The sequence below is a fragment of the Lucilia cuprina genome, chromosome 6 (genome assembly GCF_022045245.1).
Source record: "Lucilia cuprina isolate Lc7/37 chromosome 6, ASM2204524v1, whole genome shotgun sequence".
Classification (NCBI taxonomy): Eukaryota; Metazoa; Arthropoda; class Insecta; order Diptera; family Calliphoridae; genus Lucilia; species Lucilia cuprina.
Genome location: NC_060954.1, coordinates 36084264 through 36099939, shown reverse-complemented (window position 1 = coordinate 36099939; position 15676 = coordinate 36084264). Strand labels below are relative to the sequence as shown.

The following is a 15676-nucleotide window of genomic DNA, read 5'->3' as shown; positions in this document are numbered from 1 at the left end:
TGATGTGCCATCAGATATGAGCAAATTAAAACCGGAATAAAACAAACCAAAAAAAACATAATTGCCTTAAAGATGGACAGACAGTGCAATGGTCTAACAAACTGATTATAATAAACTACTACAACTAGTGGTAATATTAGTAGTTAGTGGCAATAATAATTACAACAACCACTTTACTAACTTACTCTAAAACAGTTGTTAGTTTTAACTGCAACTGCAGTTAAACTATCTATTAGTTGCAATGAGTGAAGAGAGGGAATGTTATAAATGTATAATATTGATATAGAGTTTTGGTCAACAAAAAAAAAGAAATGTATTCAAGCTCAAACATGATTGTTATAATTAAATTAACCAACAAACCATTACGAAATAATAAAAAAAATTGTATATTAATATATAATGCCAGTAATAGTTAAAAGGCCTAAAGCAGCTGTTTGCAAACCATTAAAGCGATGGAAATCTTCAGATTGACTGTAGTAGTCCGAACTATTGTACCGATTTAGTCGATGCTGCAATTTTGACTATAGTGTTGGCTACAGTCCTGATTATTGTTCAATTCTATAGTGCGGACTATATTACTGACTATAGCCCAGACTGTAATTCAGGCTCAAGTCCAGACTAGTGCAGTGCGGAGTTCAGACTATAGTTCAGACAATAGCGCAGACTATTGTCCAGAATATAGTGCAGGCTATAGCGCAGATTAATGTTAAGACTACAGGCATACCATGTAATCTATAGTGTAAAATATAGTTCAGACTATTGTCCAAATTATAGTGATAATTTGCACTATAGTTTGGACAGTATAGCAGGCAATAGTTCATACTAATCAACTAGTCAGACTATAGTATAAAATAATATTTAAAAATAGTCTATACTATAGTCCAAATTATTGAGTATAGCACCTCGTTCACACTGGGAAACTTTTGTTGAGAAACTTTTGAGTTTGTGTGTGAGAGAAAGAGATGGTTGATATTTCTTTCTCTCACACACAAAAATCAAAAGTTTCCCAAAAAAGTTTCCTAGTGTTAACCAGGTATAGCAGACAATAGTTCAGAATGTAGACCTTAGTCCAGATTACAGTTCAGACTATATTAGAGACAATAATACAGACTGTAGTTCAACTTTAGTGCAGACTACAGTTTAGACTATAGTGCAAACTATAGAGCAGAAAAAAAGTGCAGACGATACTTCAGACTATAGAGCAGAAAAATATTCCAGACTATAGTCCAAAATATAGTCCAGACTGTAATGCAGACTACAGTTCTAGGTCTAAGCTAAAGTCTAAAATATATAATAGTTTATATTATAGTCCAGGCTATAGTTCAAATAGTTGTGCAGACTATTGTGCCATTATTTTGCAGACTATAATATAGATTTTAGTCCTGACTACAGTCCTGAGTATATATTGTCCAGATTATAGTATATTAGTACAAACTATAGTCCAGGTTTTAGTGAAAACTATAGTCCGTCAAATTTACAAAAAATTAACGGGCTGTAGACCGGACTTTTGTCTACTCTACATACCAGGCTTTACAGATTATCACAGATTATAATCCAGTCTTTAGTACCGCTTATGGTTCAGATTGTAAAACATAATATATATAGTACTATATAGTTCATACTATGACCTACTTTAGAAATCAAAGCACAGTAGTGCATGATGCTTCCTGGAGGAAGATAACTATTTAAACCGCACGTTTTTGGAAACATTTTATTGGGAGAGTTCATTGAACTCAAACGGTACTTTGTGTATTACCCACATTATATATACCACCGATTGAGAACAACTGCATCATAAAATAAATGAAAAATGAGGTGGTTAATTAATATTTACAATTTGAAAAACGCAAAATGCATTATAACGAACTTTTTTTTCTATTATTTTTTTCTCTCACATATTTTATACCGAAACAAATTAACATTAATGATCATTAGTTAAAATAATTAATATGTAATTTATTTTTATTGTAAATTTTTCTTCTTCCATGTTACGCTTCGCTAGGCTCGAGAGGAACAGGCTCGACTCGAAATGAAACATCGCAAAGAGGAAGATGAACTATATCGTAAATTTGCACGTAAACGTGAAGAGGAAGATCGTAAAATCCAATCGGAATTCCAAACAGAATGGGAACGTGAATTACAGAGATTGGCGCATAAATTCGAAAAGGAATTGGCCACATCAAGACGTAATCGTGAAGAACAAAATATTCTTACGCTGCGGCATGAGCAACAGAAAGAGGACTTGGAGAAGAATATGACCCTGAGACGAAGCAAAAAGAAGGAAAGTATAACACGTAAAATGTTGGAACATGAACGTTACGAAACAGCGGCTCTAGTCGATCGTCAGTCCAGTGAAATGTTAGAATTGATAAGTGCTCGTCGTTCGGAGTATATGCAGAACGAAAGCATTTTCCTGGATGACGAGTTCAGTGAAGGTGTAACACCCATGGAGTATCCCATGTTAGCACCTCTGCCTGCACCGCCAGCTGTTAGTAAATTCCAAATTTATACCGATCCCATAGAATTTGAAGATGTCGATCGTATAGCCATTTCCGTAGCCCAGGAAGATCAAAAGACCTTTACCGATCTAGTGCGTCAATTGGTGGGACGTTGCACCACCGACATAGAAAAAGCCCGAACAATATTCCGTTGGATAACTGTGAAAAACCTTAATGCCATGCATTTCGATGATGATTTGCGCGGTGATACACCCATGGGTCTATTGCGTGGCATTAAATACGGCACCGAAAGTTATCATGTATTGTTTAAACGTCTTTGCAGTTATGCTGGTTTGCATTGTGTGGTCATAAAGGGTTATTCCAAGAGTGCCGGTTATCAGCCAGGTGTTAAGTTCCAAGATTCACGTTTCCGTAATTCTTGGAATGCCGTCTATGTAGCTGGTGCCTGGCGTTTCGTTCAGTGTAATTGGGGTGCCCGTCATCTGGTCAATGCTAAGGAGGCGCCCAAAACGGGTAGAGGCAAAAATGATAGTCTAAGGTAAAGAATACTCGGCGAATCTATATATTTGAATTAAATATTAAAAGTTGTTTTTCTATCTAGATATGAATATGATGATCATTACTTCTTAACGGATCCTCGGGAATTTATTTATGAATTCTTCCCCCTCCAAGAAGAATGGCAACTACTTAAGAGACCTATTACGCTGAGAGAATTTGAAAATCTACCTTTTGTTCGTTCTTTATTCTTCCGTTACGGTTTGCATTTCGCCGACGAAGGTTACGGAGCAGTAGTGTTTACTGATGATACTGGTATGTCGGATAATAATAAAGATATTCTTTAAAGTAATATATATTTTTTACTTTTTGACTCTTTTTAGGAGCTGCTACTGTACGCATTGCAATGCCCACGGATATGCAAAGTTGTCTGATTTTCCACTATAATCTGAAATTCTATGACAGTGATGAGGACTCATATGATGCCGTTTCACTTAAACGTTTTGTCATGCAATCAGTAATTGGCAACATTGTAGCCTTTAGAGTACATGCACCCTGTTCGGGAGCATTTTTGCTGGATATTTTTGCCAATGCAGTTACGCCTCAGGAGTATTTGACGGGTGAACCAATGAAGTTTAAATCTGTTTGCAAATTTAAGGTGTGTTTTTTTATTAAACATTGAAATTAAAGTAAAAAACTTTACTTTACATGTTTATATTATGTTACAGATATGTTGTGAAGAATTGCAAACAGTTATGGTACCATTACCCGACTGTGCCAGCGGTGAATGGGGTCCCACCAAAGCTACAAGACTTTTTGGTTTAATACCAATAACACATCAGGTTAGTTTTTAGATATGCTTTTGTTGTATTGAAAGTAAGATGTATTTTTATTTTTTTCTTTAGGATCCTTTAATATTTGCTGGCCGCAGTTTAGACTTACAATTTCGTATGTCTCGTCCATTAACCGATTTTATGGCAACACTTCATAAAAACGGCATTGAAGAGAAAAAACTTTCCAAATATGTTACACATAATATATTGGATGATATTGTTACGTTTATCATTAAGTAAGTATGGACACTCATATAATGGACCCATATGAACTCAAGAATCGAAAATAAAATAGCATTTTTGTCGCTTAGTGATATACGAGTAGAATATCTATCAAAATAAGTGGTTTATTGGCTCAAGGCAAAGATTAATTAATCATAAGTAGAAAAGTTAACATAAAAACATGCAATGTAATTCAAAGGTCCCAACAAAACTTGGGGGTCTAGGCTATAGACTAGACTCTAGTCAAGACTAGACTAGAATTAACTATATGAAACGTTAATTAAGCCGATACTATATGATGTAATTGTCTGGTGGTATGCACTTGACAAAATATCCAACAGAAATATTCTCATGAAAGTTATGGGATCATCAGTTCATCTCTTAACTTGTGTTAGAAATACATCCAGTAGTTCTTGCTAAACTTGTTACCTGTTGATCTTCTTGCTGGGCAACTGCAACTATTACAGATTCAGTACTTCAACTTTGATTGAGTGCTGTAACTTTGCTTCCAGATCTACACTATTCCACTGACTTTTTATTGCTGAAACTTGTATTTTCGGTATATCATAATCACTAATTATTCTGAATCATCATATCTTCATGTTTTCACTAATGGGTCAAAAATAGACATTTCGGCGAAATCACCTTTATTGAGGAATGATGTGTGTACTATTTTAGAGGCTTAAATTTCGTCGATAAAAAGGGCACCATATTGGCTTAGGTACTATCAGATATCTAACATAGATGTCAAAATCTCTACTCACAGTTAAGAATAGGTGTATATTCTATATCAAGACTTGTCCAAGAATGCAGGACGTTCAACAATATCCCTTGTTTCGGTCAAAGGACACAGAGACACAACCTACAACAATATTGCCGATACTCTAGCGAAAGGTAGAACGATGTTTGCTATTCTTGTCAGAACAGTATTATGGTGCCCGACTATCGGCCATTAGGAAGCATATATCCTATACATATTATAGTTTAGCTCAAGACAGCTGGTCTCATAATAGCAAAGATGTTGTGGCGTCGCATGGAAGATTGTATCTAATACTCACAGGTCATTGTCTATATAGCGACTGAAAAAGGAGGTATGAGGTTGAGGAGAAAACAATTACTAATCTCCTACCAAACGTAGGAATCGTCATATTTTACTGATCTGTCAAACGTTCAACTAGAACATATTCTAGCATTTCTAATCTAGACTAGTCAATCGACTACACTATAGACTAAACTATAGACTAGACTATAGACTAGACTATACACTAGACTATATACCAGACTATAGAATAGACTATAGACTAGACCATAGACTAGACTAGACTATAGACTAGACTATAGACTAGACTATAGACTAGACTATAGACTAGACTATAGACTAGACTATAGACTAGACTATAGACTAGACTATAGACTAGACTAGACTATAGACTAGACTATAGAATAGACTATAGACTAGACTATAGACTAGACTATAGACTAGACTAGACTATAGACTAGACTATAGAATAGATTATAGACTAGATTATAGACTTGATTATAGGTTAAATTATAGACTACATTATAGACTTGATTATAGACTACATTATAGACTGGACTATAGACTAGACTATAGATTTGACTATAGACTTGAATTTAGACTAGACATACACTTCACTATACTATATGCTAGAATATAGACTCGACTATACTAGAATAGGCTAGAACAGACTACAACAAACTGCAGACTAGGCTATAGTATAGACAATAATAGACTAGACGATAAACATGACAAGACTGTAGAATAGAATAGACTATACATGACTTAATTAGACCATACTACGCACCTGACTGTATAATTATTTTATAGACTAATTAATCAACTTACCCCATACATATTAAACAACAATACTCCGGAAATAATGGAATTAATTAGTGCCTAAAATAAATATTACAATTTTTTATTATAAAACTTATTGAATAAAAAAAATCAATGCCAATAATAAGTACAAACATAAAAACTATATACTTAAATATTATATATTAATTTTGTGATTTTTATTTATTTATTCTTTAGTTTTCCCGAAGAAGGACAATATGGTTTGGATATATACACACGTGAATTGGGTGCACCACCGCATCATAGTCATCATCACAATAACTCCTCTTCATCGTCTAGTGAAAAACATTTGCTGACACATTGTTGTAAATATTTAATTAATTCATCGAAACGTAATTAATACAATGTGTCGTCATCCGTGGACACTACGGTAGTATGAGAGAATGAGAGGGAGAAATAATTAGTTGTTTTCTTTTTGTTTAAATTTAAATTTAATTTCTGTTTTTATTATTTTATATTAATATGACAAAATCTGATATATACATATGTATGTATAGTTGCAAAGACACTTTATGCACATTAAGAACAGTGATGATTTTAAAAATAACAGTTTTAATTTTGTTCATTATCGATTTTCGAATTTGTTGATGGGAATTTGAAAGTGTTTACTTTTGAATCGTGTTAGAGAGTTATAAACCAGAATTTAATTTTGAAATTATGAAACAATTTTGAAAATTTATTTGCTTTTTTTTTGCTCATCACTGTATGTGTTTATTAATTTGTGTAACAGTAAAGTGCATTGTTACTTTGTTCGTTAAAATTTATTTATATACAGAAATATACCATTTTTTTATTCATCCAGACTTATGTACTATAAATGCTTGTTAATTATATGCTGAATAAAAAATTATAAAAAATTTAAACCTTTACAGTCTGATGCAAAAGTAAAACATTACTCTTGAACTGTGTACTAAATTTTCGTTAGCAGGAAATAATGATCATGCGCTCATTGTGATGAGAATCGAACCCATGAATTTTGAACTTCGTTCACACGATGCACATATTCGTCATTCACTCTCTCATTCTTTTTTCAACATTCAATTACCAACTGGAATACATAATTCGCTATACAAAATGTCAACTGCTAATTACACAAACTGTACATAATACTCAGTTCACACGACGCAATTTTTTGTTATCCATGCTCTCATTCGTCATTTATACCAAATTACCAACGAATGAATCTAATTTTTATCGAGTATTTATCATAATCAGCTGTTTGTATTCATTTTTTGAAGACAAATATAATTATGAAAAATATATAATCTATTACATAATTGGTTAAAATAATGCTTCCAAAGTCCCAGCAATTCGATCGAACAGTTCCGAATTACATATTTAACATGCCATTTAGGGTTAACACTTGCCACCGAGCGTCCAGGTGACTAGCTTTTTTAACATGTTCCTGCCTTATGTGTCAAGTCAATTGTTACCCCATAGATTACGAATAGCAAAATCCTTGAGTTTGTTTTTCAAGTCTCCACTCTCTCGCCCACAAAGGGGACACTAAAGTGACGATTGTCTTCAACCTCGTTTAAAAAGAATACATCCGTGAGGGGGATGAAATACATCCAATCAGGTGATTAGACGTAAATGGAAATCACTGTATTTTTCGGATAAATTGACTCTTTTATCAATCTGCTGAGATATCTAGTATCCATAATATAACAAAATAATGAATGAATATCAAACAACATGGCGGTGAACTGTCAAAACAAATTACGAATGTGTCGTGTAAACGTGTTAATTGTCTATTACAATTCAAAAGCCTAATTAAGTAAACACAACTCTGCGTGTGAACTTGGTATTAGTTTGCTAAATGCGTTTTACTTTTGTCACATACTGTAACCATTAAAACTGTAAAACAGTATATTCCAAACATGTTTTATTGTGTTAAGTTGTAAATTTAAATAAAATTAAAATTAATATAATAGTTAATGTTTTTTTATAAATTTATATTCATTTAAAAATAAACATAATTCTATATTGTATAATGATTTATTATTTGTTAATTTAATAATTTAATATTCACAACAATAATAAAAAATATTCAAGTATTTAAAGAAAAATACATCACTTGGTGCTATAGATGGCGAAAATTTAAAAAAAAATACACAAACAATTAATAATACTATTTATATAAAAATAATAAAATAATAATAATAATAAAACCAATTTGTTTACTCTTTAAATTAATAATTATTATAAAACAAAAATATTTTATTAAAAAAATTATTAAACAATTGGCTTTTGTACATAAATATATTTCTCTTTAATTTATCTTAAAACAAATTTATAATTTATATTGTTTTTATAAACTTTTTTTTTTGCTTTTTTTATAAGTTATTAATTATATTATATTTTATTAAGTTTTAACCACAAAACAAACCACACAAGTCTTACAGAAAAAAATATTTAAATAAAATGTCAATTAATTTAATAATTTAATATGTACTTTTGAGTTTTAACTATTTAATTTTTAACATTAATAAATTATTATTTTCTTTTTTTTCTAATTATTATTATTATTGTATTATTATTAATGTAAAGTATAATTTTAAATTTAATTTTATAAAAAAAATTAATGTACATTTATCTGTCTGTTTTTTCGAAATTAAAATAAACAAAACTTCATATTTAAATAAAATATTCTTTGGCTTGTTTTTATCTTCTCGATTTCTATGAAATTCTTCCAAAATTTTTAAATTTGTCTCGACAAGAAGTTTATAATCCGAAATTTCAAGAAAATGTCCGTTCTTAAAAGCATTCAATTTATTTCAGATAAGTTAAGCTGGAAATTTATTACATCTGATCCACTGGCCGCATTTGAGCCTGTCATTATCTAATTGCAAAAGTTATTAGGTCCGATTGAAAAGTTTTCAATTCCGTGTTATTAATCCGATCGATTTCGATATAAGTTTTTATTGCCACAGAACTGATTAGATCAGTAGAGTTCCACTTTCTACAATAATGAGAACTGATCATAGACATCTCTTATTTCAATGCTCTAGAACGTTGGTCCAGCGACTGAGTACACTTGATCGATGTCTAGAGCGTTGTGGCCTCATAAGAACCTACGTAGCTAGTCTATAACGATCTGTGGAATTATTTATCGTTCAATTTATAGAAAATCAGATACACAGTTTCTTATTTTGACTGGCAATAACAGATAATGTGTTTCAGATGTTTCGTTCGTCCACTTTAAAAGAATACACACCTTCATACTGAGGAGACTTCTCATCAGGATCTTTGGAATAATATCTAATGAAACATTATTACAAGAGGCCTTATGGAATGCTCTCACCGATATTTATAATTCAGATTTTTTTTTAACAAACTATTCCTTAAAAACAAATTAAAAATTTTTATTATTATCAAAAAAATGTAAAACAAGTTTTAAAATTTTAAAACACAGAATCGGAAGGCATCGTTTATTTTTATGGGATTGCCTCCCTCAGAACAATACGAATAAAGACATATACTGATTGTAACAATTGATTTTTTTTTGTTGTTTAATGGGAGAACCTAAATTTATCTGGTTACGAAGGGACTGGACGAATGAAGTAAAAATCCCGTGGGTGTATGTTTGAAGTAGGACAAGGTACTAAATTAACTTGCGGGCAGTACTTATGGAATGGACTAAGAAACTTTGTTGGTTAAATACAAAACGATTGGTCGGTTAGTGGTCAATTATGCGAAGTTATTTGCAATGGAGACATTTGTAGTTCTGCCACAATGCTGCCTCAGGACTGTTACGGTTTGCTTCACCTTCTTCAATGAACATAACTCCATGATCTATAAACAGTTCTTCCTTGAAAAGATCTACAACAACTGCACACAGTGTTAAAACTTCAACTCGAAGAATACATATTTACTGTCACTTAAAACACAACTAAATTTTGGATGGAGCAAAACTGAGATCTCGTATAGATCGACTAAAGCCTCTTGACACCACTCACCTTTTCATGCCAATTCTACCTCATTCGGTCCTGAAGACCTTTGGATTACATAACATTTTGTCGTTGATCTCAACGACGCGGGCAAAGGACAAGAAAATACACACCGATGCTTAAGCAAGAGTTGGAACGCTAAGTGAACTGGAAATAGATCAGTGGAGTTCCAATACCTTTAACACCATTCGTTGGTTGAGCTGGTTCTCTTAAAACAGCTCTGGTAACAACCCAATTCCTCCTGGGTTGTCACCGGAGGAGTCATTCCAACTATAACATCACACAGTTGGATGCCCTCCCGAGGCATGTCAGGAAGGACCTTCGTGTATACGAGGAGATCATAGGAAGATATGTGCAAGATCCCTTGGATCGGAGTTCGTATACAGCAGTTTTGAGCGACATTCAGAGACACGCGGTCAATATCGCGGTTTAAGGTTTTCGGATGCATTACGTTCTGGGAGATCGCCCACCGCCAATTGCAGAAATAGAGAAGACCTGCGGCGGAAAACTTGATAGCTCTGGGATAGAGCAACAGGCTTAAAGCCTACTGGTCCCGCATAGACCGTGCCGTCCCTATTATATGCCCAGCATGAGGTCAGGGTCCCCATGATAACCACCACATATTCAACTGTCCCGCCCACCCTACTTCATTTATGGAATAACCCTACAGAAATAGCCCAATTTCTCGGCTTGAACCTAAATACAGAACCTGGATTAATATAACAACTGTTCACTGCGAATTTGATAGCAATGCCATATAATGTCTTCTCCGGATATTGTCAGACTGAGGATGAAGATGAAACGGTAGATCATCTTCTCTAAAACTGCGCATACGTGTTAGCAGCTTAAAGCCGAACTCTAGGCTCGTCCTAATTCAATAGATCTATCTGATCTTTTGTTTGTCGTTTCCGCTCTCTTCTTTCTGTCTCTTCTATCTCTCTTTACACCATCTCTACTATCGTTTTTTCTTTTTCAACAGAATCAATTTTGGACCCAATTAATGCTGCTTTGCCAACCTCTTAAAACCGGCTTAAAGCCGAACTCTAGGTTCATCCTAATTCAATTGATCTACCTGATCTTTTGTTCGTGGTTTCTGCTGTCTTCTTTTTTGCTGTCTCTTTTATGTCTCTTTTCGTTCTCTATCTCTATTATCGTTTTTTTAATCAATTTTAAACCCAATTTATGCCGCATTGACAAACTCTTAAAACCTAATGCAACCGGGAAAATACCTCCGGTAATATAGCTTTTACTGCGGATTTTAGCATAAAACTTTGTTACATTTAAGGCGGGTTTCTTACTACTCAGGGTGAGTTTTTCTGATAAAGATAATCTTCATTCTTTGGTTAAACCTGGTTTAATATATGTTTCGTGTTGTTCAGTTATCAGTAAAGTTACTTATTATCTTAGTTTAACTGAGTGTAATTGTCCAATTAAACTCAAGTTATAAGTAAGAAAACATAATTAACAAAAACAATAAAACAATGATTTCGGAAGAACAAAAACTTAATATTTTAAGTGAATTGCAATTTTCTGATTTGTTTTGTTTTATTTATTAATGTTTTTAATGTTTATTTAACATTTTTCCAAAATTTTCCATTTTACAAAAGTATTGTTTGCAAAAAACAGCTGTTCATTGTTTATGTTTTTGAGTGAAAAGTTGGCAATACTAACAAAGTTAACTGAACTTAAATCTAAAACTGAAAAACACAATCATCGGTTAAAGTCCGCCTAAATTTGTTCCGAGTTTAATCTAACAGCAAGTTAAGCCTAGTTTAACTGAAGAGTAAGAAACCCACCCTCAGTTAGACTTAACCAATCCATGGGTTAAGTCTAACTGAGTAGTAACTTGCTGTTATATTAAACTAGGTAAACTTGATATATTAAACTATATTAAACTTGATTACTGGAAAACACAAAACATATATCAAACCAGGTTTAACCAAAAAAAGGAAGATTATCTTTATCAGAAAACCCCCTTACAAGTATCATACGCTAGAAAAGGCTTAAATAAAAACACTTTAGAATATAAATATATAATTTTTTTTCTCCAAATTTACTTTTCTTTTTATTTTTCATTTAATTTATATGTTTACAATAAAGTCAAACGTAAAAAAATGTTAACTTAATTAGACTTTACCAAAATATATTAAAAAAAAAAATTAATTGGAATATATTTTGAATTTAACTTGATTTTTTTATAATAAATTTCGTTTCAGGTTTTCTATTTAGAAAATAAAAAAAAAAGAGTAAATAATAATTTTGTGTAATTTTTGGTCAAAAAAGAAAAAGAAATTAAATGTTTAATATTTTAATATAAACTTAAATGAATAAAGACTAAAAAAACTTATATTAGTTTTGTTTTCCAGGTTGTCTTGTTGTTGTTTTTACTTTGTTCTTTTGTTTATATATAAATATAAATTAGTTGACTTGATTAACGACTGGTTGTTGAAGAAAATTTATTTTTAAAGTAATTTTTATTAAAAAAATTTAATAAAATTGATGTTAGTTTGTTTGTTTGTATACTTTAGATTTTGGTATCTTTGAAGGCGCTGCTCCTTTTGTAATTTTCATAGTTTTTTTGCTTTTGCTTTGTTTTATGGGTTAATAATTATTTTACATAAACAAAAATACAAAAAATAATTAAAATGTTTCTACAAATGAAACAATTTTCTTTGTAAGGAAAAATCAATAATAAAAAGAAAAGCGCCTTTTTTTGTTGTTGATGGTGGGCTTGTATTTGTCGTTTTTTTTTATTTTGTTTTGTTTGTTTAGAAAATTATACATTTAAAAAAAAATACATTATATTAAAAATATAATTAAAGAATGAAAAAAACTAAGTATAATTTGTTTTTGTTTTTGTTGTTTTTTTATGCCAATTAACTTAGCAAACATACAATCATTACAATTATCAATGAAATAGAAATATAATAATTCTCCATATTATTATTCTAATTATTTTTTAAAAATAAAATTAACTTAAACATAAATAAGGAAAGAAAAATTTTTTAATAATATTTGGGGAGAAAACAATTGTTTAGAATTTATACTTAAATTGTGGTGTTGTTGTTGTTGTATTATAATTATTTTTTTATATTTATTATGTTAAAATTATACAAATTATTGTTGTATACATTTCTTGCTAATAGTTTTACGATAAAACTTAATCTTTTTTCTAAAACAGGGCTTTTTTTCTTTTGTTAATTTGCCCTTCGATGAACAGGAAAAGTTGGATATTTTGGTGGAGCTTACTTAACTATAAAGATGTTGTTCTTGTTGTTGTTATTATTATTATTAAGGAATAGCTTGTTTTAAAAATGTTTACGTTGGTTATCGTGCACACTGAAATTACATTAGAAAAAAAGATAGAAAATTCATTAAATAAAGAAATTTTCAAAAATGTTTTAATAATTTTTAAATAAAAATAACATATTTAGTTTAATATTAACAAATAAATTTTAAATTTTTATACATATTGCATTTCTTTTTTTTTCAATTTCTATAAATAATTTTCACTTTTTTATCACTTCTTTACGCCAGACAAGACATTCTTAAAACAATGTAATAAATGAACAAAATTTAACAAAGTTTTTCTCTATTCATGATTAAAAAAACAAAATTTTCAATAAAACATAGTTTACATACAGGCCTATTCTAAACAATAAATTCCCGAGGAGTTTGTTCCCTGTCCTATACATAAAGCATGCAATTGGGAATAAACTCTAGGGGAATTATTTTTCATAATTGGTTAGATAATGTAAAAAAGGTAAAATATGTATAAAACCATATCAAAATTTTTTAAGTATAAAATACATAAAGAATTGAACATTTGCAATTTTTTACATTATGTCAAAAACGTAATTTAAGAGTATTTAAGTGAAAACATTAGAAAAGCAGCAAAAACACTTGAAAATAAATTGTTTACTTTATGTCAATAATGTAATTTATGGATAAAAATGGCTTAAAACAATAAATTACATACTCTTTGTGAATTAAACATGTACATCCACATAGTTTACATAATGTCAATAATGTAAAATTTATGTAAAATTAAAATTTCTCTGGTATAATATTGAAAAATTATGAAGAAAATAAGAAAAAACGATTGTTTACTTATAAAACTACAAGATGTACATATTTTACATAATGTAAACAATGTAAAAACAAAATTTCTCTGGTATAAACTCAAAAAATTATAAATAAATTAAGAATCTGTGAAAAGACTTGATTGTTTACATTGTGTCAAGAATGTAATGTATAAAAATGATCATTCACATAAATTTTCTTAATTCAATTAGTAAAACTACAATAACTACATAGTTTACATAATGTAAACAATGTAAAATATAGGTAAAATCAAAGTGTCTCTTGTATAAACTTTAATAATTATGAAGAAAATAAAAATTTGCGAAAAACTCGATTGTCTACATTGTGTCAAGAATGTAATTTATGAGTAAAATCAGGCCTAAAGGATAAATTGCATAACTTTTCTTTATAAAACATGTAAAACTGCAACAACTACATAGTTTACATAATGTAAAAAAGTAAATTTTAATAACATTAACGAGAAGAAGCTGTTTACATTGTGTCAAGAATGTAATTTATGAGTAAAATTAGCTCCAAATTACCATTATAACCACAATTGATTTTTTTAGTTCAAGCAGTAAAGTATGTAAAATCATGTAAAAAGTGAAAACTATTATTATGTTGAACATGGAAAAATTCTATTCTTTACATAATGTCAATAATTTAAAAAATACAAAAAAATTAACTAAAAAGCCGTAATTATCAATTTTTGTTGTTAAAAGTACTTAGTTTACACAAGGTGAATAAAGTAAATTTATTGTAAAATCTTATAAAAATGTATTCTGGTTTTAAATATGTTTACATTATGTCAACAATGTAAATTACGAGCAAAATAAACTAATAGACTCACTGGAATTATGTTTCTTGGTAAAATATGTAAATTAAGTAAAAAGTACACAGTTTTTATAAAGTAGACAATGTAATATTTGTGTAGAACATTGTAAAAAATGGGAAACTTTTTGAAAAACCCCTTAAATTGTTTAACTGTGAGAAATTTGTTTTTTAACTTTTTTCACTTTAAGGCCGGGTTTAAGGAGAAGATAATCTACATTCTTTGTTTAAACTTAGTTTAATATATGTTTGTGATTTTCAGTAAACAATAACGTTACTTATTATCTTAGTTTAACTGAATGTATTTGGCCAATTAAACTTTAGTTATAAGTGAGAAAACACAATTAACAAAAACAATAAAACAATGATTTCGGAAATACAAAAACTTAATATTTTAATTAAATTGCAATTTTCAGTTCTATTTTGTTTTATTTATTATTGTTTTAAATGTTGTTTTTAACATTTTTCCAAAATTTTTCATTTTACAAAAGTATTATTTGCAAAAAACAGCTGTTATGTTTTTGAGTGAAAAGTTGGCAATACTAACAAGGTTAACTGAACTTAAATCTAAAACTGAAAAACACAATCATCGGTTAAAGTCCGCTTAAATTTGTTACGAGTTTAATCTAACAGCTAGTTAAGCCTAGTTTAATTGAGTAGTAAGAAATCCGCCCTAAAACTCTTAATGCAATATGTATATAAATATGTTTTTTAACACAATGATAAATGATAATAAAATATTAGTTTTACACATTTCTTAAGACTACATATATTATTGTTAATTTATAATTTGTTAAAATTTCTTAAAATTATTATTGAATGAATGTAATATTGATATTATTTGTTTATTTTTTTAGTTTATTAAAATGCAGCTAGTAATAAACATTGTAAGAAGACAAGGGATTTATTGTTAGTACTTTAAAA

The 15676-nt window shown here is 29.9% G+C and overlaps 2 protein-coding genes across 8 annotated transcripts in view; one reads left to right on the top strand and one right to left on the bottom strand.

The window, feature by feature from the left end:
* Window positions 1–8053, top strand: part of LOC111674593 (hillarin) — a 56430-nt gene extending 48377 nt beyond the window's left edge. The window contains exons 5-10 of one of the 2 annotated variants that reach the window (XM_046953789.1): window positions 2003–2997; window positions 3061–3269; window positions 3338–3612; window positions 3683–3796; window positions 3860–4023; window positions 6066–8053. In XM_046953789.1, the coding sequence (XP_046809745.1) occupies window positions 2003–2997; window positions 3061–3269; window positions 3338–3612; window positions 3683–3796; window positions 3860–4023; window positions 6066–6228 (1920 nt within the window). In that variant the 3' untranslated portion in view covers window positions 6229–8053. The remainder of the gene's footprint in view (window positions 1–2002; window positions 2998–3060; window positions 3270–3337; window positions 3613–3682; window positions 3797–3859; window positions 4024–6065) is intronic. The other variant, XM_023435247.2, reaches the window with a different exon arrangement.
* A 4628-nt stretch (window positions 8054–12681) lies between these two features.
* The window catches only part of LOC111674643 (heterogeneous nuclear ribonucleoprotein K), a 74975-nt gene continuing 71980 nt past the window's right edge, over window positions 12682–15676 (bottom strand). For all 6 annotated transcript variants that reach the window (XM_023435303.2, XM_023435305.2, XM_046953620.1 and 3 more), the window contains one exon: window positions 12682–13177. In XM_023435303.2, coding sequence (XP_023291071.1) covers window positions 13147–13177 — 31 coding nt within the window. In that variant the 3' untranslated portion in view covers window positions 12682–13146. The remainder of the gene's footprint in view (window positions 13178–15676) is intronic.